This window comes from Polyodon spathula, chromosome 26 (genome assembly GCF_017654505.1).
Source record: "Polyodon spathula isolate WHYD16114869_AA chromosome 26, ASM1765450v1, whole genome shotgun sequence".
In the NCBI taxonomy this organism is placed as follows: Eukaryota; Metazoa; Chordata; class Actinopteri; order Acipenseriformes; family Polyodontidae; genus Polyodon; species Polyodon spathula.
In genome coordinates this window covers 14335142-14353463 of record NC_054559.1, presented here as the reverse complement: position 1 = coordinate 14353463, position 18322 = coordinate 14335142, and the positions used below count along the sequence as shown (strand labels likewise).

The 18322-nt window shown below is 40.4% G+C and overlaps 1 protein-coding gene across 3 annotated transcripts in view; it reads left to right on the top strand.

The window, feature by feature from the left end:
• Nucleotides 1–18322, top strand: part of LOC121301005 (netrin-3-like) — a 41398-nt gene that overhangs the window by 1429 nt on the left and 21647 nt on the right. The window contains exons 1-2 of one of the 3 annotated variants that reach the window (XM_041230066.1): nucleotides 1347–2066; nucleotides 13474–14570. In XM_041230066.1, coding sequence (XP_041086000.1) covers nucleotides 13559–14570 — 1012 coding nt within the window. In that variant the 5' untranslated portion in view covers nucleotides 1347–2066; nucleotides 13474–13558. Of the gene's footprint in view, nucleotides 1–1346; nucleotides 2067–13473; nucleotides 14571–18322 lie in introns of those variants that run through there. The other 2 variants (XM_041230068.1, XM_041230067.1) reach the window with 2 other exon arrangements.

Sequence of the window (18322 nt, the reverse complement as noted above, 5' to 3'; positions counted from 1 at the left end):
ACCTGTTAGCTGAAGGGCTGTCTAACGCCACTTCACACAGCTGCATTGCAGTTCGCAGTGACAAAAAAATAGGAACACATGTTGCGTTCAGCACATTCTTTTCTTACATAATTTGTTACACAAGTGGTCTAACAATTATTCTTTTATATATCAGATATGCATCTCTCTGTTGTAAATCAGTTTACATCACCGTGGCCAGAGAGCAGATGGCTGCGCTATTTACTTGAAAGCTTTGAGTTTGATCATGAGAGAATTGTAATTGGTGCTACGCATAATACTTGCTTTTTACACAAAAAAAAGTACAAGTTAGGCTAGATCAACGAAAGGGGCTTTATAGAAATAAAATGTTGTGATCCGACTCTTTGGATCAAGTTTTGTTTTGCTGCAATACACTACTGTGCACTAGATGGTGCTGGCGCTTACTAATATAAAGACACTTTTGCTGAGTCTGTTATATATGTCTATGGCAGGCAGCTAGAACTGACGAGAGGCTTCTAAACTCCTTATCACAGCACATTAAACCTAACCCTAACAATCACACAGGCACATAGAGACGGGGTCAGTACCTGAGCTGCAGTCACCCCCGGCTTGCTCAATACAATACTTTGAATATTGTTGAAAAGGAGACAGTTATCTTAGGGGATGAGAAAGCGGTCCGAGTGGAGTAAAAACAGGGAACGCATGCCAAGTTCTTCTGTTTACTCGTACTGTATAATTATTTTTTGATATTCATATTAAACGTTAAGGTGGGGCTTAGATAGAATAATATATATGCCTGGGCTTGCCTCAGAGCTTAGAAAAAAACAGGTTCTAGTTGATAGTGTAGACAGACTTTTAGGCCTTGACTAACACGTGTTTAGAGATTGTTTTGATACACCCCTCCGAACCTATATCGCATCAGTTGCATTATATAATAATAATAATAATAATAATAATAATAATAATAATAATAATATAATAATAATAATAATAATAATTTGGGTATCTTTGCAGCGTCCAAATATTGTGTTTTAAGTGGTTTCTATTTTCTACCATCTAATAAACAAACACACAAACAAAACCAATGAATCACAGTAAAAAAAACACACACACACATCGTAAATCACGCTTCACGCTTTAACTTAATCGCATTCAGATTGGTGAGGGTTAACGAACCGGGACGCTAATAAACTGATTTAATTTCGACCGGAATACAAAAATAACAACTAATTAAAGTCGTAATCAGATTTAAAAAAAAAAAAAAAAAAAAAATCTTTCTTCGTGTGCAAGAACCCCGATGTGGTTCCACCTGGCTGATCTAGGATAACAACCTGTGTTATTTTTACTCCCGTTCACGGATATTTATTTGTTCGTGAGAGCTGGTCCTTTTCTCTTTTCTCTGCGGGTGTGAAATCGAGGAGCTTTGTGTTAACATTGCAACTCCCCATTTCGTTTCCTTTTTTTCAAATGCAGATTGGGTTGTTACTATACCAGGGAGGTGTGGGTGCGAGTGTGTGTTGTGCAGGGTGACATTCCCCCAGTCCGGGGATCTCTGGTTTGTTTTTGTCAGGACTTGGAGGTAGAAATATATTTGAAGCACTTGACTCAACTTTTTTTTTTTTTTTCAATCTGTGTGGTTGAGAGTCTGAGCCAAGGGGCTCTTGTTGCAATGCGATTCAATGTTTTCAAAATCTGGAATTGATTTTCATGGGGAGTATCCCTTTCCTTCGCTCCAACCTATGGATTATTTCAAGCTTTCTTACTCGGCTTGAAGGCAGGAACAGATCGCACTTTCTCACCTTATTGCGCTCTGCCCCTCTAGAATTTCGTTCTCTCCTTATGCAAGACAGACAGTGGGAGATTTTGTACCAGTGCCTGACCAGGGAAGTTGCCGTTTAAGGTGCGCTTTGAGAAGGATACAAAGTCAAGACAACAAGCAGCGTGTTTTGATTTTATTTATTTATCAATTTATTTAATTGTTTAAAATTTGTTTTTAAAAAGTTGGGGATTTTAATCGTCGGAGCGTTGCATTTTTTTTTTTTGTTTTAAGGGTCCCCGTCCCCTGTCCCAGTCCCCTCACAGATTTGGTAAGTTTTTTTTTTTTTTTTCCTATCATTTTTAACCAATTTCAGTAAACGTGTTACTGTACCTGGTTTGTGAAATTCTACCAATGTCAAAAAAAAATAAATAAAGTGTCAATCGTATTTTTTAACAGCTGCTAACATTTTACCCCTATTCATTTGGTTTAGGTTGGTTGAAATGTGCGTTTTTACTTTACATTGAGGGTAACTGATGCTTTGCTATCTGCCTTTGCCGCATATCTCCATCCATTGCAAATTCTTTGATAAAACAGATACGTAGGCGCTTTAAAAAACGTTAACACCAGCCTATGTGGGTTCAATATAAAGCAGTCACTATGAGGGAAGAAAACATCTTTTGTATCATCAGAGACAAAAGTACACAATGTCAGTGCATGTTGTTGCGCAACGCTCATACCTTTACTACACTTCCAACAAATTAAGTTATTGAGTAGCTCGTGTATTGTGTCTGTGTTATGGGATGTAATTTGTCTAGCGGACCCTGCGGCTTTCTCGCACAGTTGCCGATGACAGGTGGTCATTTGAAATTGATCGCAGAGCCTAAAGACTCTTCACAGGTAGTATCAACATAGTCTTGTCGGCTCACCTGCCCAGGGAGACGTTCGGGTATTGTCTGCCTATGTTTAAAGTTCTACACCAAGTAGTATTATAATTACATGACTTGTGTCGCTTAATGCATGCCACTCTAACTGCTAATATCACAGATATGCAATACAGTATTGTACTTCTGTAGACATGTTTGTAATTTGATAAACTGCAGTGTGTTTGTTTTGTTTTGTTTTTTTGCCAGTTTGTGTACAAAACCCACCCCAGTCAAAGTACAACGCTATACCTCATCACCTTGAAATATCTCTGCTGCAGATTCCACCCCTCCTCTCTTTTTGAAACGAGCGCAGTCCTGCTCGCCCCGGGTTGCAAAGTGGCCTCTGTCTACCTACCCAAGTGACATGAAACACTAGACTGTGCGCACCGAGAGCTTGTGCAAACGTGCGGTGTGCGGACCTATCAAACTGAATCGGCGCTGCAGTGAGCGCTCGCCTATCCCAGCACTTCACGTGATAGTCTTCTGCTGCCCCTGGACTCTCATTATTTCGATACCTTCATGCTTTACGCAGGGTACGGCATCGGCGGGACTGTAAGAATCGAAAAATAACTCCGTGAACTCTTTATTTTGAAACTGCTGATGGGTTTATTGAGTCATTTGCACATTCGAGACAAGTATTTAACATTCGAGACAAGAAGTCTACAAAAACAAAACAAACAAACAAAAAAACATTGAAACGCAGCGGCATATTGTTAGCCGGGTTGGTCAATATAAGGCTGCAGACCATAAAAGCATTGGAGTCATAGGATGCGAAGCTAATTTAGTAAGTAGTAGGATATACAATAGGCTACTACCATATTTATAAGGGGTGTGGTTGTTTCTGTTGTGTAGGAACATTAACCCCTTAAGGTAGGCAAGGAATTTAGCGGTTGTTCAAACGGTTTCTTAAAATATATTTGAGAGGCACTCGTATCACGGGAGGAAACAGACAATTCGGATGACCAGGTCCAGCCTGTCAGTGCCTTTCATATGTTCTTGGTACCTTAAAGGGTTAACTGCTATTTCTGGTTTAATAAAACATATCTAATTTCAGTAACCTATTAAAACAAACTTTTTTTTTTTTTTTTTTTTGTTGTTGTTTCCTGTTAGTTTTGTAACGCTAACATTTTTTTTTTTCTCTTTTGACAGTTTTCAGTGGAGCGAATGTCTTGGCACGTTGTTTTGTTTTGCTTGTGATGTTTTAATTTAGCAGTGTAGTTATTTTTTATTTATTTATTTATTTATTTTTTTGTGGTGCATGACGGAGGTTTGGCGAGTTGCTGTGTTAGTCATTTCCGAATAGAGGTCAATTAAGTAAATTGGGCCTATGCAACATGTTTTATGCATAATTATCTCGTGTTTTTAATGAGAAGGTGGTCTCAGAAGCGCAGTGGTACGGTACGTGGGCTTTGTTGTATCTTATCCCCAAACCTACCTTTCTGCGCAGGTGGGTGTCCAGATTGGCACCACGTTGTCTGTGAATGTGATTCTCCAGTGTCGCTCTACAAGACCGAGACCCACAGTGCAGAAGCAGAGCGGCGTTTAAAGCTGCGCCCATGCCTCTCTGAACGGTTGCCCTTTGCAAACGAGATATTTTAAATTAACCTAATATAAGACATGCTGGTAAATTTAAACGATTTTGCAAACAGCTAGGGATATTTTGTTCCTAGTAACGAAAAAAAAGTAAAGGAAACGGTGGCCAAAAATCGGATCATGTATCGGCATATTTGGCTAGGCCTATATTATTTTAGTTATTAGCTTACCTTTTGTAATTATAATTGTTTAGCATTTCAAAATATATAAATAACATAAAAAAACAATAACATTCAGCTGTTTATAATTCAGTTTACGGTTGATTATTGAATTAGTGTTTTAGTCATTTGAAGAAAAAAAAAGAATTATTTATATTAATCACATTTGGTGAGGTTTTAAAGGGTAATCGGTATACGCAATTATAAACAATACAACTGTAGTTATATTGGACACGAATTGAGGCTTAAATGATTGTGATAGCCCTATGCAATTGTATGCACAAACAAATTAATATTGCGTGTGTGGAACTCGGATTTTTGATTTGTGTTTTGCCAATTTTCCACTGCAATTACGCAATTAAAGTCCCATTCACGAAAAACATATCCGTGATATGTTCAGATTAAGAAGGTACAGTTGGTGCAATTATATATAATTGAGTCGCAAAGCACCATGTATGTAAACACATAGGAGTGAGTGCGTAAGTGCTTTAGCCTTAAATGCTTTCACCACTGCAGTTAAGTTGCTGTTGTAATGCTTACAGAACTGCTTGCATCGAATTTATTGATTTTATACATAATGAGAACTGAAAGCATATATTATATATATATATATATATATATCAATGAGTTGACTGCTACAGATATATAAAACATAGACTAGATCATTCAGTGTTATTGAGGGTGTGGAATGGCTTTGCCTAGCCATGTTGCTGATACTGACTCATTGGGATCCTTGACAAAGTTCTGAGACCAGTCAGCTACTAGGAACCAGACAAGTACTGAAGGCGCCGAACAGCTTCCTCTTGTTTGTAAATTTCATTGCGAGGACCAGCAAAAAAAAAAAAAAAAAAAGAATGATAAGCAAAGAGATGCATACCCTCCTCGTCTCAAAAGATTTATTGCAGCACTGTGGCTGGACACAAGAACGTCCAGACACAATCCGTCATCTCAGAACCTTGCGTTACAATGCTAATGCTGGCCAAGAAGGAGTGCCTGTACATAGTGATCATGGAAAGTGAACTGATGAATATTGCGCCAAGTCCTCACATGTCCAAACAGCAGATTTCCGACAGATGCTCCTAAATTCAAGCTGTGTGAGATCGCTCGTTTGTCTCAGTCACGCATTCTTCATTCCATATTTTAGGGAGACAACAGGGAGGGCACTTGCATTAATGATTTAAACAGCGGTTTGTGGACGTTTTATTTTTTCAATATGATCTTGCTTATAAACGGCTGTTTTCAAGTGAAATCCCTTTCTCAAAGTAAGATTCGGTTAAATGTGTTCAATCAGGATTGCTCAGCCACAAGAGTCAGTCATGTGGCCCCCTTAAGCCCCCCATACGGGGTGCTCGATTTTTGTTTAAAAGAAGTTGACAAATCAGGAGTAAGGAAGCCTGTCCCGTGAAAGGCAGTTAGCATTCTCCAGACAAGCCCAGAGCAAGTTCAAAGTCAGATTAAGACAGATATAGAGAGACTTAGTAATAACTGAGTATGAGCAAGATGAGCGCAGACTTTATAAAAAGACAAATAAAAAAAAAAGATGTTTGAAGCTGCTTTCTCTAATTGTCTAATACAATACTTTTTTTTTTTTTTTTTAATCATTTGCCCAATTCTTATGCGGCGTTGTTTTGTAAAAACGATTTCCAGTAATGTCCACTGGGGTCTAGTTTGCGACCTGAGCAGCCATATTCTAACCATGATCTCCAGCGGCTAGTGAAATCTCCTGCTGGATTGGCAACCCAGCCGTTCTTATTCATTGTACTTATTACTAAACTCAGAGATACTGAAATTCATTCAGCATGTTATTCATTTTCTGTGTTTTAACTTGAAAAGCTTATTTTTGTTAATTCAGTAGTGTTTTCTAAGCATGAATTGATGTACTAATCTGTTCATACTTTTCATTTTCCCCATACCGATCACTTTAATTTTGAATTTGACTGACAGACTTTATGGAACTTTATAGAGTTTATGTTGTGTAAATCTGGTATTGGTGTTGGAGTTCCTGAGTCTGCTAACCATATCTCATCATAACTAACCATAAAGATAATAAGGCTTGTTATTAACAGTTAATCAACAACAGAAAACAAAAGCCTTATCAAGGATTTACTTTCCTATGTTTTCTGCAGCTTGGCTTGGATAATGAAACACGCTGAATGAACCACAAAAAACAGCACAGAGTGAGTGCTGCTTTAATGAGGCCAGCCTGCTGGCTCTTTTGAAATCCTGCCCCCCTTTCTGATAATGTGTGTGTCAGTATTTTAACACTTAATAAAATTATTTGTGGTTTCTCCAAGAAGTTCAAAGAGGATTGCTGACTGTTTGACTGTCTAGAAGGCGGTTGTGCAATGGAAAAATGAACCTTTCCTGTTTGAGAACCACTAAAAAAAGTTGAAAGACCTTCAAAGTCTATTATTCTATCATTGCGATAACCAAGGCTTAGCATAATAACCTTTATTGTATTTCTGTTGATCTGTTTCCAGATTTTATTTTGCCTCACGTGATGTACATTTTGCCTGACACAACACCACCACTTCCTGTGTAAAAAAAAAAACAAAACATGTCTTCTGCCATCAGTCCTGTCCACCGTGCTGTGATTGAAGTATTGCCTGTGTGCTAACGTATCTGTAACATTTAAGATGTCTAGAAGTCATTAGCAGAACAATATCTTCAAAAAAACAAAACAAATACAGTATTTACCCAAAAGTAAGTTGCAGCTTTATCCAAGTCTCACATTTTAAGAAAATAAAAAGCTTTTAATACCCACTGTTGTGGCTTAGAAAAAACTTCAAGGCGTCAGCAGGAAACATTCAGATAACCAGTGTTTATCAAAAACACCAGTTTAATAACTAGCAACAAAAAACATGAAGAGAAATGCAGGACTTAGTAGCAGTCTTTTAAATTCGTTACCAAACTTTTTCTATCACAAGTTAGTTCTTTAAGAAGGCTAAAAATGCTGACAAAGACGACAGCAACAGTGCATCAACTACGACTGTAGACCCAAAACTCAAACTAAGCCACTGACTCACAAAGACACACTTAAAGTATAGCATTATGATAAGAGGGAGGCAGTCTAGTATACAAATAAATAGTGAACATGTATAATAATCTGTATTTTATTGGTGTTCCGGCACCTTAAGATTTAGGACTATACTCACAGTAATCATTTCTGCCAGAAACTCTGTTAATGTTTCACATTCGCTCCAGCAGGCTCTTCGAGGTAAAAGCATCTCACTGGCTGCAAAGCATGTCAGTCACTAGGGGAAGCAGCTGATTGGTTAATGACAGGAATGAAGACGTTGAAGGGGAGAACACCTACTGCACCTCACTGACTTTTTAAAATGAAAATACATGTTAGTTATAACATGTGCTTCTGTTTGTGTCAGGTGAATGTACACAAAATATGTATAATAAGTGGACAGCAGGGGGCAGGAGAGAGGCACTTAAAGTAGTCTCCTGGGAAAACCTAGCCAAGGTAAGAGTAATGGGTTGTACTTGTCCTGCACTCTCCTGGTTGGCAGAATTTGTTGATAAGCAGCATCATTTAATATACAGCATTAAATGCTTGTGAATACAGTGCTCATGAAAGGTGAGGTACAGTGGCACTGGGTACAGACAGTGATCACAAGAGCTTATTTTGTGCATTGAAACTCTTTTCAAATGTACAAAACGCACATGCATTTTTCTTAAAAATATCGTTCATTATAAGCGATCGGGATTTGACAGCGCTGTTGCTACAGATTTCTATAATGTCAATGAAGTAGAAGATGAAGTAAGAGGACTAACAGTGGGGTCTCATTTGGTACATTTGGATAAGGCTCCTGTTTTGGGTTAGTGAGTTGTACAGACCTGCTTTAAGAGATGGAGCCATTCCAGGATTTGACCCTGTGAACCCAGCCTTGCTACCTGTGGAGCATGCAGCTGGAGTTGGGGGGGGAGAAGGGGGCTGCAGCTGGGGTGCTGGTTGGTAGTTTATATAAGTTTTACTACATGCCAAGCTGAAAAAAAACACAGCTTGTGTTTTAATTGAGCTTTTATTGAGATTTGAGTTACACTCTTTTTAGCTTATCTGCCTCTGAGCTGGTGCAGGTGCAGGCGGGGGAGAGAGCAGGATGTTGGAAGAAGGTAGGAATTAAGTCAGGCAGGTACAGACTTTTGAAGGTTACCAGACTTATGTCATTTTAATGTCTTCTTGTATTTCTCTTTTTTATGCTGTCTGCAATGATTCTGGGCTCTGCTACTTCAACATTGAGTTAAAATGTTCCTTTATCTGTGTCTGAGCTGCTTTGAGTTTGTCTGGAGAGTTCTTAATGCCAGGAATGAACTGCCTTCCTTATTCCATTCAAGCCGTATGATGATGTGACTTTGTTTTTTTTATTCTGCCTGCCGCACAAAAGCCAGGTAAGGGCAGATTTTGAAAAAAATAAATACAGCACCACTCAGAATAATAGAATAATCACAAACAGCATAACATAGTCAGGGAAATGTAAAAAAAGAATGACAATTGAAATAACTTTCTTAATTCTGATAAAAACTGACTTGTCATGCCAATAAATAAGTTGAATTTATTTCGTCATATCTGGAGAGTGTGGGGGGGGGGGGGGGGGGGGGGGGGGGGGGGGGGGGGGGGGGGGGGGGGGGGGGGGGGGGGGGGGGGGGGGGGGGGGGGGGGGGGGGTGGGGGGGGGGTGGGGGGTGGGGGGGGGGGTGGGGGGGGGGGGGGGGGGGGGGGGGGGGGGGGGGGGGGGGGGGGGGGGGGGGGGGGGGGGGGGGGGGGGGGGTGGGGGGGGGGGGGGGGGGGGGGGGGGGGGGGGGGGGATGGAGAAAAGTCCTTTTCCGAACTTGGCTTGAACAGACAAAGAGTTTCGTGTGCAAAGGGACTGTTCCGACCCCCCCCTCACCCCCTCCCCACAGGTCTATATCAACATGATTTCACTCTCTCAACACCCCCCCCCCCCCCCCCCCCCCCCCCTGTATTAAATAATTAAAATCTAGAGGTTGTGAAAAAACTGCACAACTTTCCTTAATCTTCTGGTGACAAGCGAGCTTGAAAAACATTTTAGGAATCTGTCAGTGAGAGAGCCCCTAGCAGCTCTGACAGCTTTTGAGGTCTGGACAAAAACACACACATGCTGAACCAGAGCAGGCTGGGAGTCCAACGCTGACAATTTCACACTGTGTGTGAAGCATTTATTTAGCCAAGAACAGAAGTATTTAGCCTAGAACAAATACTCGACACTAGGTCCACCACAGAAATGAGGACCAGAGGACACAGCTCAAAGGGTAGGAGACTTGTTTTCAACAGAATTTTTTTTTTATTTTAATCGCTTCTAAAGAAGGAATTCATCTTTAATACTGTAAACAAAACAAAAAATCTTCCTGATAGTGGTGAAGGTATGGAATGGGATACCTAGCCATACTGTTGATGCTGAATCACCAGGATCCTTTAAAACCCGACTTGGCACATTTTTTAGATCCATCGGCTACAAGGAACGGACGTTGATGGGCCAAATGTTTTCTAACATTTGCTACCATGCAATGTAAAAGGCATTGGCACAGGCACCCTGAAAGCTTCCCTTCACAGCTCTGTGAATGAGAGAGAGAGAGACAAAGAGTGAAAGAAGGAAGGAGAGGAAGGGAGACAGGGAAGAGGGAAAGAGAGGGAGGAAGAAGAGGGTGAAGGAAGAAGGGAGAAAAGGGAAGGTGAAAGGAAGAGAAAAAGGGATGAGGGTAAGGGAAGGAAGAAGAGAAGGAGAAAGAGCGGGAAATGTTTTAGTGATGTTTAATGTTCTGTAATGTTTGTTATACATTTCTTTGGCAAAATTTGTTCATGCCAGTAAAGCTTATTGAATTAAATTGAGAGGGGGGAGGGAGAGAGAAAGAGAGGGGGAACGACCTTAACCATGACCTGAACACCCCCGATCTGGCAGTGCTGGGCCTCTCTCAAGTAGTGCGAAATTATGTGGTGTTTTATGATGTGGATTACATGACTGTCAGAGCAGCCAGATTCAAATCCAAGCCTCTAGAGGTGAAAGCTCTCAGTAAATTAGCCTCCTGTCTGTGCCACCTATCCCTTACCATATTTTAAAATGAGAAATTCTCCAGTAGTTCTAGTGCAGCTCTCCTGCTCTACCCGGTTTCACAGTTAAGGTCAAGTGCCTTGCTCCTGAGGTCACGCAGTCAATGAATCACAAAGTGTTTAAGGGTAATTGGGCTGTTGCTTTAGTGTTCCCCTCACATATTAGAAGGCCTGCTGAAAGTACAACCCAAGGGCATATGCAAAGCAAAGTCAGCAAGAGGGATGACACAAGCCAGTGGGACAAATATCTCTCGGCCACTGTAAAAATGTTACCTTTGCGAAATTGCTTTGGCATTAAATGCTGCAGCACCATTTCAGATAAACAAACCCTTTTACGAGGTAAAACTGAGGTTTGGGTCGTTCTTAGTTTATTGTTTGTACCTTTTTAGCATTGCAATTGCCTGTATTCTTTAACATACTGGTGTCTCTCAAATTTTATATTTTTTTTCCCACTAAAAAAGTGGCATCGATTTGTTTTTAAAACAGAATTTGGGTGGATTGGCGTTATAGTCTGTCAGCAGAAACAAAAAAACCTGTAAAAATGCCATTAAGCTCCTTGTTTTTATTTTATTTTTTTGTTTTATACAGTTTAATTTTCAATAGTGAAGCCCATGGTTTCCCTGATGAAGCTCAATGAAACCAGGATTAATTAATTCATCAATTCTCACAGACTTCCATAAACTCTGCTGACATCTTAACTCGTTCCAGTGTGGAAAGCACAGCCCGCAGGCATCTGTGTTGTAAAGAAGAGAAATAATAATAAAAAATATCAATAGAAAAGAAAGAGAAAAAGAATCAGGGTATTAAAACAGCAGGCAAAGAATTAAGTTAAATAAAAAATAAAGACTTGGAACGAGACGAGGGGAAATACAAAAGGGGAAGGCATGAATGATCAAGGAAAAAAGAGGCTTAGAAAGGATTAAAATAAACATTTAAAAAGAAAAAGGTGGGACAACTTAATACTCAAGAAAGGTGGAAATCTAAAAAGAGGGATTGGGTATACTTAAGAAATTGGTTTTTAATGTGTGTTTGAGCCTAAAGTAGAGTGCTAAATAAAGCTTAAATAAAAACTACTTAAAAAAAAAACTACTTCTAACTGTTGATAAGAAAGTAGCTGGAAAGGTTATTTTAATATTTTTCTTTTACATTTCGCTTACTGTTTTATGGTGTTCACGGGTTGTGTTGCTCACATTTTGAGTTATTATCATTTGCCTCTAAATCTGCCATTAACTGATTTGCGCTTGTCTGGAGAATCCTAAGTGCCGGCACGGAACAGCCTCCTCATTCCCTCATTCCATTCAAATCATGTGACAATGTGATCTTTCAACTCCATCGGACCTACCAGCTCTCTCTGTATGTGTGTCTGTGTGTGTGCGTGTATATATATATATATTTCAAGTTTAATATACCTAAAAAGGTTCTAGATTGTTGTTAAAGATGCCAGCAATAGCCTAGAACAGATAATCCATAACTTTAGTTTTTTAAACTATTTTGAAACCAGTACTGCAGTCCAATCACAGCAATTCGGACGTATATGATATTATATATATATATAGAATATATATATATATATCTAATATATATATATATATATATGTGTGTGTGTGTGTGTGTGTGTGTGTGTGTGTGTGTGTTTACAAAAAGATACATGGTAAAAACCCCCCCCCCCCCCCCCTCTCTCTCTCTCTCATCTCTCTCTCTCTCTCTCTCTCTCTCTCTCTCTCCTCTCTCTCTCTCTCACCACACGACAGTCACACATTAATGCAGTGATGCTGTCTGAGGCTTTGGGAATGCTAATTAGTTGCTAATTATACCAGCAGGGACTCGAGCCAGACTGTAGCTCTCACTCTAGTGCCCTGGCTCTGCTTTAATGGAATAAGTTTGAAGCTGCTTAAGAAGCACGCTCTCCTAATCCGAGCAGCAAGGCCACTCCAGCATTATCGCACCATGCTATCCCCTACACCAGAGGTTCTCAAGCCTTTTTGAATCACACCCCACAGTAGCATTTTAGGTTAATCTGCAGTACCGACAAAGATAGATCCAATTTTAAGTAATTTTATTCATATTTCCAAACTTTATTCATTATATACTGTACAATGCGACAGGGAACAGAACTGTAACAGTTTCTTAAACACAAAATCACTGGTCTTCAGGTCTCTGCATTATGTTTTTCATACTATCATTGGAAAACTAAAGACAACAGAAATAAAAAAAAAAAAACACAACAAAATATTCTCCTGTAGACGTTTCAGATTGCATTGGGCTATAATCCTATAAACCCTCAAATATATCCAAATATTTTTTACTTTTCATGTACTGTGTGATTATAATGCGATTATGAGGATCCTATGTATGTGCAGGCACAGGTCTGAACCTTATAAATATGTTTTTAGCAGTGTGTAGGAGCATAACCAGTGATCTTAGTCAGTCAAGCCCTGTAAGCAAGGAGCTTGAGGTAAAACTGACAACTACAGGTGTACGGGTATCACAAAAACAGTAATCTCTCAAAGTCAGAGCAGCAGAATAGCAACGGAATTACTTTAAGTTAAAAGCACATTTTTTAAGAGTACCTAAACTTTTTTTTTTTTAAAACAACTTATTTCTTGCTTTTAAATTGCTCCCTGTAAGTGAAGGAAGCACCAAATTAAGGATAAAGAGAGAGACTTATGCTTGAGATGCCAGTAGCCTGGAGCCACCATGCCACCTTGCATAGTGAACTCTGAAACTAAGCAGGATTTGGCTTGGCCAGCACTTGTGTAGGAAACCTCAAAGTAACACTGGATTCTGCATTGGATACAGCATTGCAATGCAGTACTATTGGAGTGGGAACCAAGATCTTAACCTGTATACAGGCCTAGGAAAGATTACTTTAGTTGTATAGCGAAGATGACTCCACTCCATACTGCAGACTGGTCCTCATATGTATGCCACACTGACATTTCTATATCTGTAGCTGTCATAATGACCTTCTCTGTCTTTCTTGCAGGCTTTTCCTCCTTTTGTTTCCTTCTTCTGGTGGAGCTGCTGTCTTGTGATCTTGGGGTTTGAGGAACACCCAAACAACCCCCGGGATGAGCCGAGCCTGGAGGTTGCCCCTGAGTGTGTGCTTGCTGGCCACAGTGGCCCAAGCCCTCAACCCCTTCGCGGTGCAGCAGAGCCAGCCAGACCCCTGCTACGAGGAGAACGGAACTGCCCGGCGATGCATCCCAGAATTCATCAACGCTGCTTTTGGGAAGGAAGTCCAGGTATCCAGTACCTGCGGCCGCCCAGCCTCTCGCTCCTGCAGCATCACAGAGCGAGAAGAGCGCCCGGCGGTCCGGTCCTGCCAGGTATGCGATGCCTCGGATCCCAGGAGAGCCCACCCTGCCTCCTACCTCACAGATCTCAACTCCGCCCACAACCTAACCTGCTGGCAATCTGAGAACTTCCACCACTCGCCACACAATGTCACCTTGACCCTGTCTTTGGGAAAGAAATTCGAGATCACTTACGTCAGCCTCCAATTCTGTTCCCCTCGCCCTGAATCCTTAGCCATCTATAAAAGCATGGATTACGGCCGAAACTGGACTCCTTATCAGTTCTACTCTTCTCAGTGCCGGAAAATGTATAACCGTCCTAACAAGGCAGCGATTACCAAACAGAATGAGCAGGAGGCACTCTGTACAGATGGGCACACTGATCTCTACCCACTTTCCGGTGGGCTGATTGCATTTAGCACCCTTGACGGTCGCCCATCCGGTAAGGATTTCGACAACAGCCCTGTGCTACAAGACTGGGTGACGGTGACGGACATCCGAGTGGTGTTTAGCCGGCCACACTTCCCTCGGGAGCCGGGCGGAGGAGGGGGAGGGAAGGACGAGGACACAGCAGCCGGATCCTATTTCTACGCAGTTGGAGAGTTCCAGGTGGGCGGCCGCTGCAAATGCAATGGGCACGCCGCCCGCTGTATGAAAGAGAAGGAAGGGAAGCTGGTGTGCGACTGCAAGCACAACACGGAGGGACCCGAATGCGATCGCTGCAAACCATTCCACTACGACCGGCCCTGGCAGAGAGCCAGCAACCGCGAGACCAACGAGTGTCTGGGTGAGTCTGCTATTCTACAGTTACGGGTCTGAAATATCACAGGTAACTATTCTTCTTGTTCAATTAGCACATCCTGTAAAAGAAAGTTAGAAAAGCACCCCTGTGACATCACTTGAGCACTTAAACATGTCTTCTCTCTAAGTACAGTTGCTACATCATTAACCTGCCCCTCTGCAACACTCTGCCCCCAGTGGATGTGAGAATAGGCCCACCAAGAGTAAGACCTTGTAATGAAAGGAGGTAGTGATGATGTTATACAATGCACTGTGGAGACCACATTTAGAATACTGTGTTCAGTTCTGGTAACCACATTACCAAAAGGACATTGTGGCCTTAGAGAGAGACCAATGTGGAGCAACCAAAATAATCCCAGGTCTTAAAAGAATAAGCTGAAGGAACTGAATTTATTTAGAATAAAAATAATTAATGAGCTTGATTGAGTTAACCCTGAGCAATACAGCACAGAAACCAGGACCAGGGGACATAGTTGAAAATTAGGTGGAGATAAACTTAAGACAGAGGTAGGAGACACTACACAAAGGTTGGTGAGGGTATGGAATGGGTTACCAGCCGTGTTGTCGATGCTGAATCAATGGGATCCTGTAAAACACAGCTTGACAAAGTTTCAATCAGCTACTAGGAACTGGATGAGCATTGAAGTGCCAAATGGACTCCTCTTGTTCATACATTTTCTTAAGAAATTCCAGATTTGTTCTTGATCCCCTAAAAAGTGTGTTTAGTTCAGTGCACCCCCCCCCCCCTTTAGTTTGCACAGCTTGAGAGATTCCTCTCTAGTTGAATGAATGTCAGATACAATAATGAAGCATATAAAGCTCCTCTATACTGAATGCTGCCTGTCACCAAGTCTTAAGAGGGTCTTGATGAATGGAAGTTTATGCTCGGATTAAGTCCTGTCTCTCGATATATATATAATTCGATAACTCATTTGACTGTTTTTATCAAAAAATTACAAGTGTGCCATTGATGACAGAAAGAAACCTATCAGGTGATGATTTTGTGAGTGCTCTGATTCCCACTGAGGGCGAAGATGAAACCAGTAAATTCATTTCACTAGTGACCTATGTCAGAGGTCAAAGAGCACTGCAATTTCATATGGAGCAATCTGCAGAAGATTAAAATCCAGGAATGTTTTTTTTTTTTCCTGCCGATTTTGCCTCCATAACCTACAGGCGTGGCAGACTCAAAGCAAAGCTCTCGTTGGCATCCCCAGCAAAGACCGACGACTTCACACAGCCTGGACGTAAACTCTTTGTACCACGTGACTGTGCTGTGTTTAAAAGTCGGGGACTTTTAAACAATCACAAGCACTATAACCTGAGACCAGCAGCAAAACTGACCACAGTGGCTTTACTACATCTCACTGACAATGTTAAGGCAGGTGTTTCTGAAATCCAACCATTTATGGAAGTCTAATCCCATAGTCTTTTTTGCATATACATAATGTAATGTTCATTATAAGTATACAAAAAATATATATAATGTCTTTAAAAACATTTTAAAAACAATCAGAAGACATGAATTGGTCTTGTAATTTTTTAGATAACTATAATTATTAATGGGCTTGGGCGAACATCAAAATCGCAAGTGAAAACTTTGAGGGAAACTGGTTACAAGCTGAATTGTGATTTCTGGCAGCAAATGTTACTGCACTATGCAATTTATTTCAATCAGAGAACCAGCATTGTTGCACAAGGGAGCATGATCTGGATCAGTGCATATGAACAATTCTGTTCCTCATGGCAAACACTCTCAGGTTAAAGTTGAGAAATGTATTTCCAGCTGATTTTATGGCAATTAATGTGTGACTAAAAACACATCAAAACAAAAATGTTTAAAAATATATCACTGTGATACAGACAACATGGAAAAGCCGCCTAAAAATGCAATTTGTGGAACGGGATGTTCTGTAACACTGAAAGTAATCGTAATTATGCTATTTTTGGACAATTTCTTTCTGTTAAAAGCAATTTTGGATTGCGCCTATCTTTTGCACATGCACCAACAATGGTACATTTAGTGGTTCAGAAACTTTCTTGGAATAAAAAATGAAAATGCCATAAATCTAACAAGTATTTGAATTGCTAAATTCCTTGACATTTTTAAAGGCAGCTAAGCTTTCCATTTGACATTGTTTCTGGTCTCAGGCTTGTCCCCTATCAGGTGCCAGTATGGGGAAGCTGCTTTTCAAATGAGCAATGCCAAGTCAGTTACCAAGAGGGATTAGAGGGGTGAAAGGTCAGGGAGGGGGCTGGGGGAGAGACTTGAATATTTATTTAAATTGGACCCCGGCTGACTATGCTGAAAAGAAGGCTTTTAAAAAAAAGAAAGCAAGAAAATCTTTTTGTAAATGGATGAGAAATTAAGCAGAGGATTACCGAGCAAGTGTTTCGGCTTGGGTTTGAGTCTCTGTTAACCCTTCATAGTGTTAAATGAGAAATGTTAATAAATAGTTTATGAAAATTCGATAAGTGGTATTTATGACCTGAATGCCATTAGGTGTAACTATCATGGTAAATTATATTAAAATGGCTGGCGTAAAGTATGTGGAAGAACAACTATATTGTAAAATATAGACAAATATCCTTACAGTCTGATACTCTGAATACCTTATGCAAAATAATGTCAATGCCATCACAAGTGAATATGCGTTTTCCAGATACATGGAAAAATGTAAAGTTGAATGTACAGCCACGCTCAAAATATCACATGCAATATGGAGATTTTACTGCTAACTGTAAATAAATAAATAAATCAAGTTTTTCCTGTTGCGTACTTTTTATTATAACTTTATTTTTATTTTTTTATTTTTGGAAAAGGGAGGCTATCAAATCAAATTTTATGATGAAGAAATTACATTTCTGTTTTTCTTATAAAGCAAACACAGGTTATTTTTTTTGTACCATTTTTCCATTTAAATTTGTATTTTATTTTACAGCAACTGGCCAGTGGTTAGGAAAGGGAAGTGGATTATGAGCAGTTCCTACCTTTTAAATGGTGTATATTTTTCTTGTGTTTATTATTGGCAGTCCTTGGTAAGAAAGTCATCATTCAAAAAAGAGCCAGATTTGTGAAGGGAGCGAGAAAGCTAGCCAATCCGAGATTTATAACAATCATTTAACCACTCTGACATCATAGAAAGCTTTAAGCACACTGGGCTGACCTCATTGACAAGTTGACTGCAATTTGAGCGATTATTGCAATTGCCTGATAAGTCACAATTTTTTTTAAAAAAGTTTATAGAACAAGTATATTCGTTACATGCATCCCCCACCATACTCTCTAACCACCTCCCTCTGCTCTGTGCCAGTGGATCAGAGGAAAAGAGAAAGAAAAACGGACGCTTTTATACTCACCTAAGAACCTCCCTCAGCTCTGTGCTGGTGGATCAGAGAAAAAGAGAAAGAAAAACGGACGCTGTTATACTCACCTAACAACCTCCCTCTGCTCTGTGCTGGTGGATCAGAGAAAAAGAGAAAGAAAAACGGACGCTGTTATACTCACCTAACAACCTCCCTCTGCTCTGTGCCGGTGGATCAGAGAAAAAGAGAAAGAAAAACGGACGCTGTTATACTCACCTAACAACCTCCCTCTGCTCTGTGCCGGTGGATCAGAGAAAAAGAGAAAGAAAAACGGACGCTGTTATACTCACCTAACAACCTCCCTCTGCTCTGTGCCGGTGGATCAAAGAAAAAGAGAAAGAAAAACGGACGCTTTTATACTCACCTAACAAC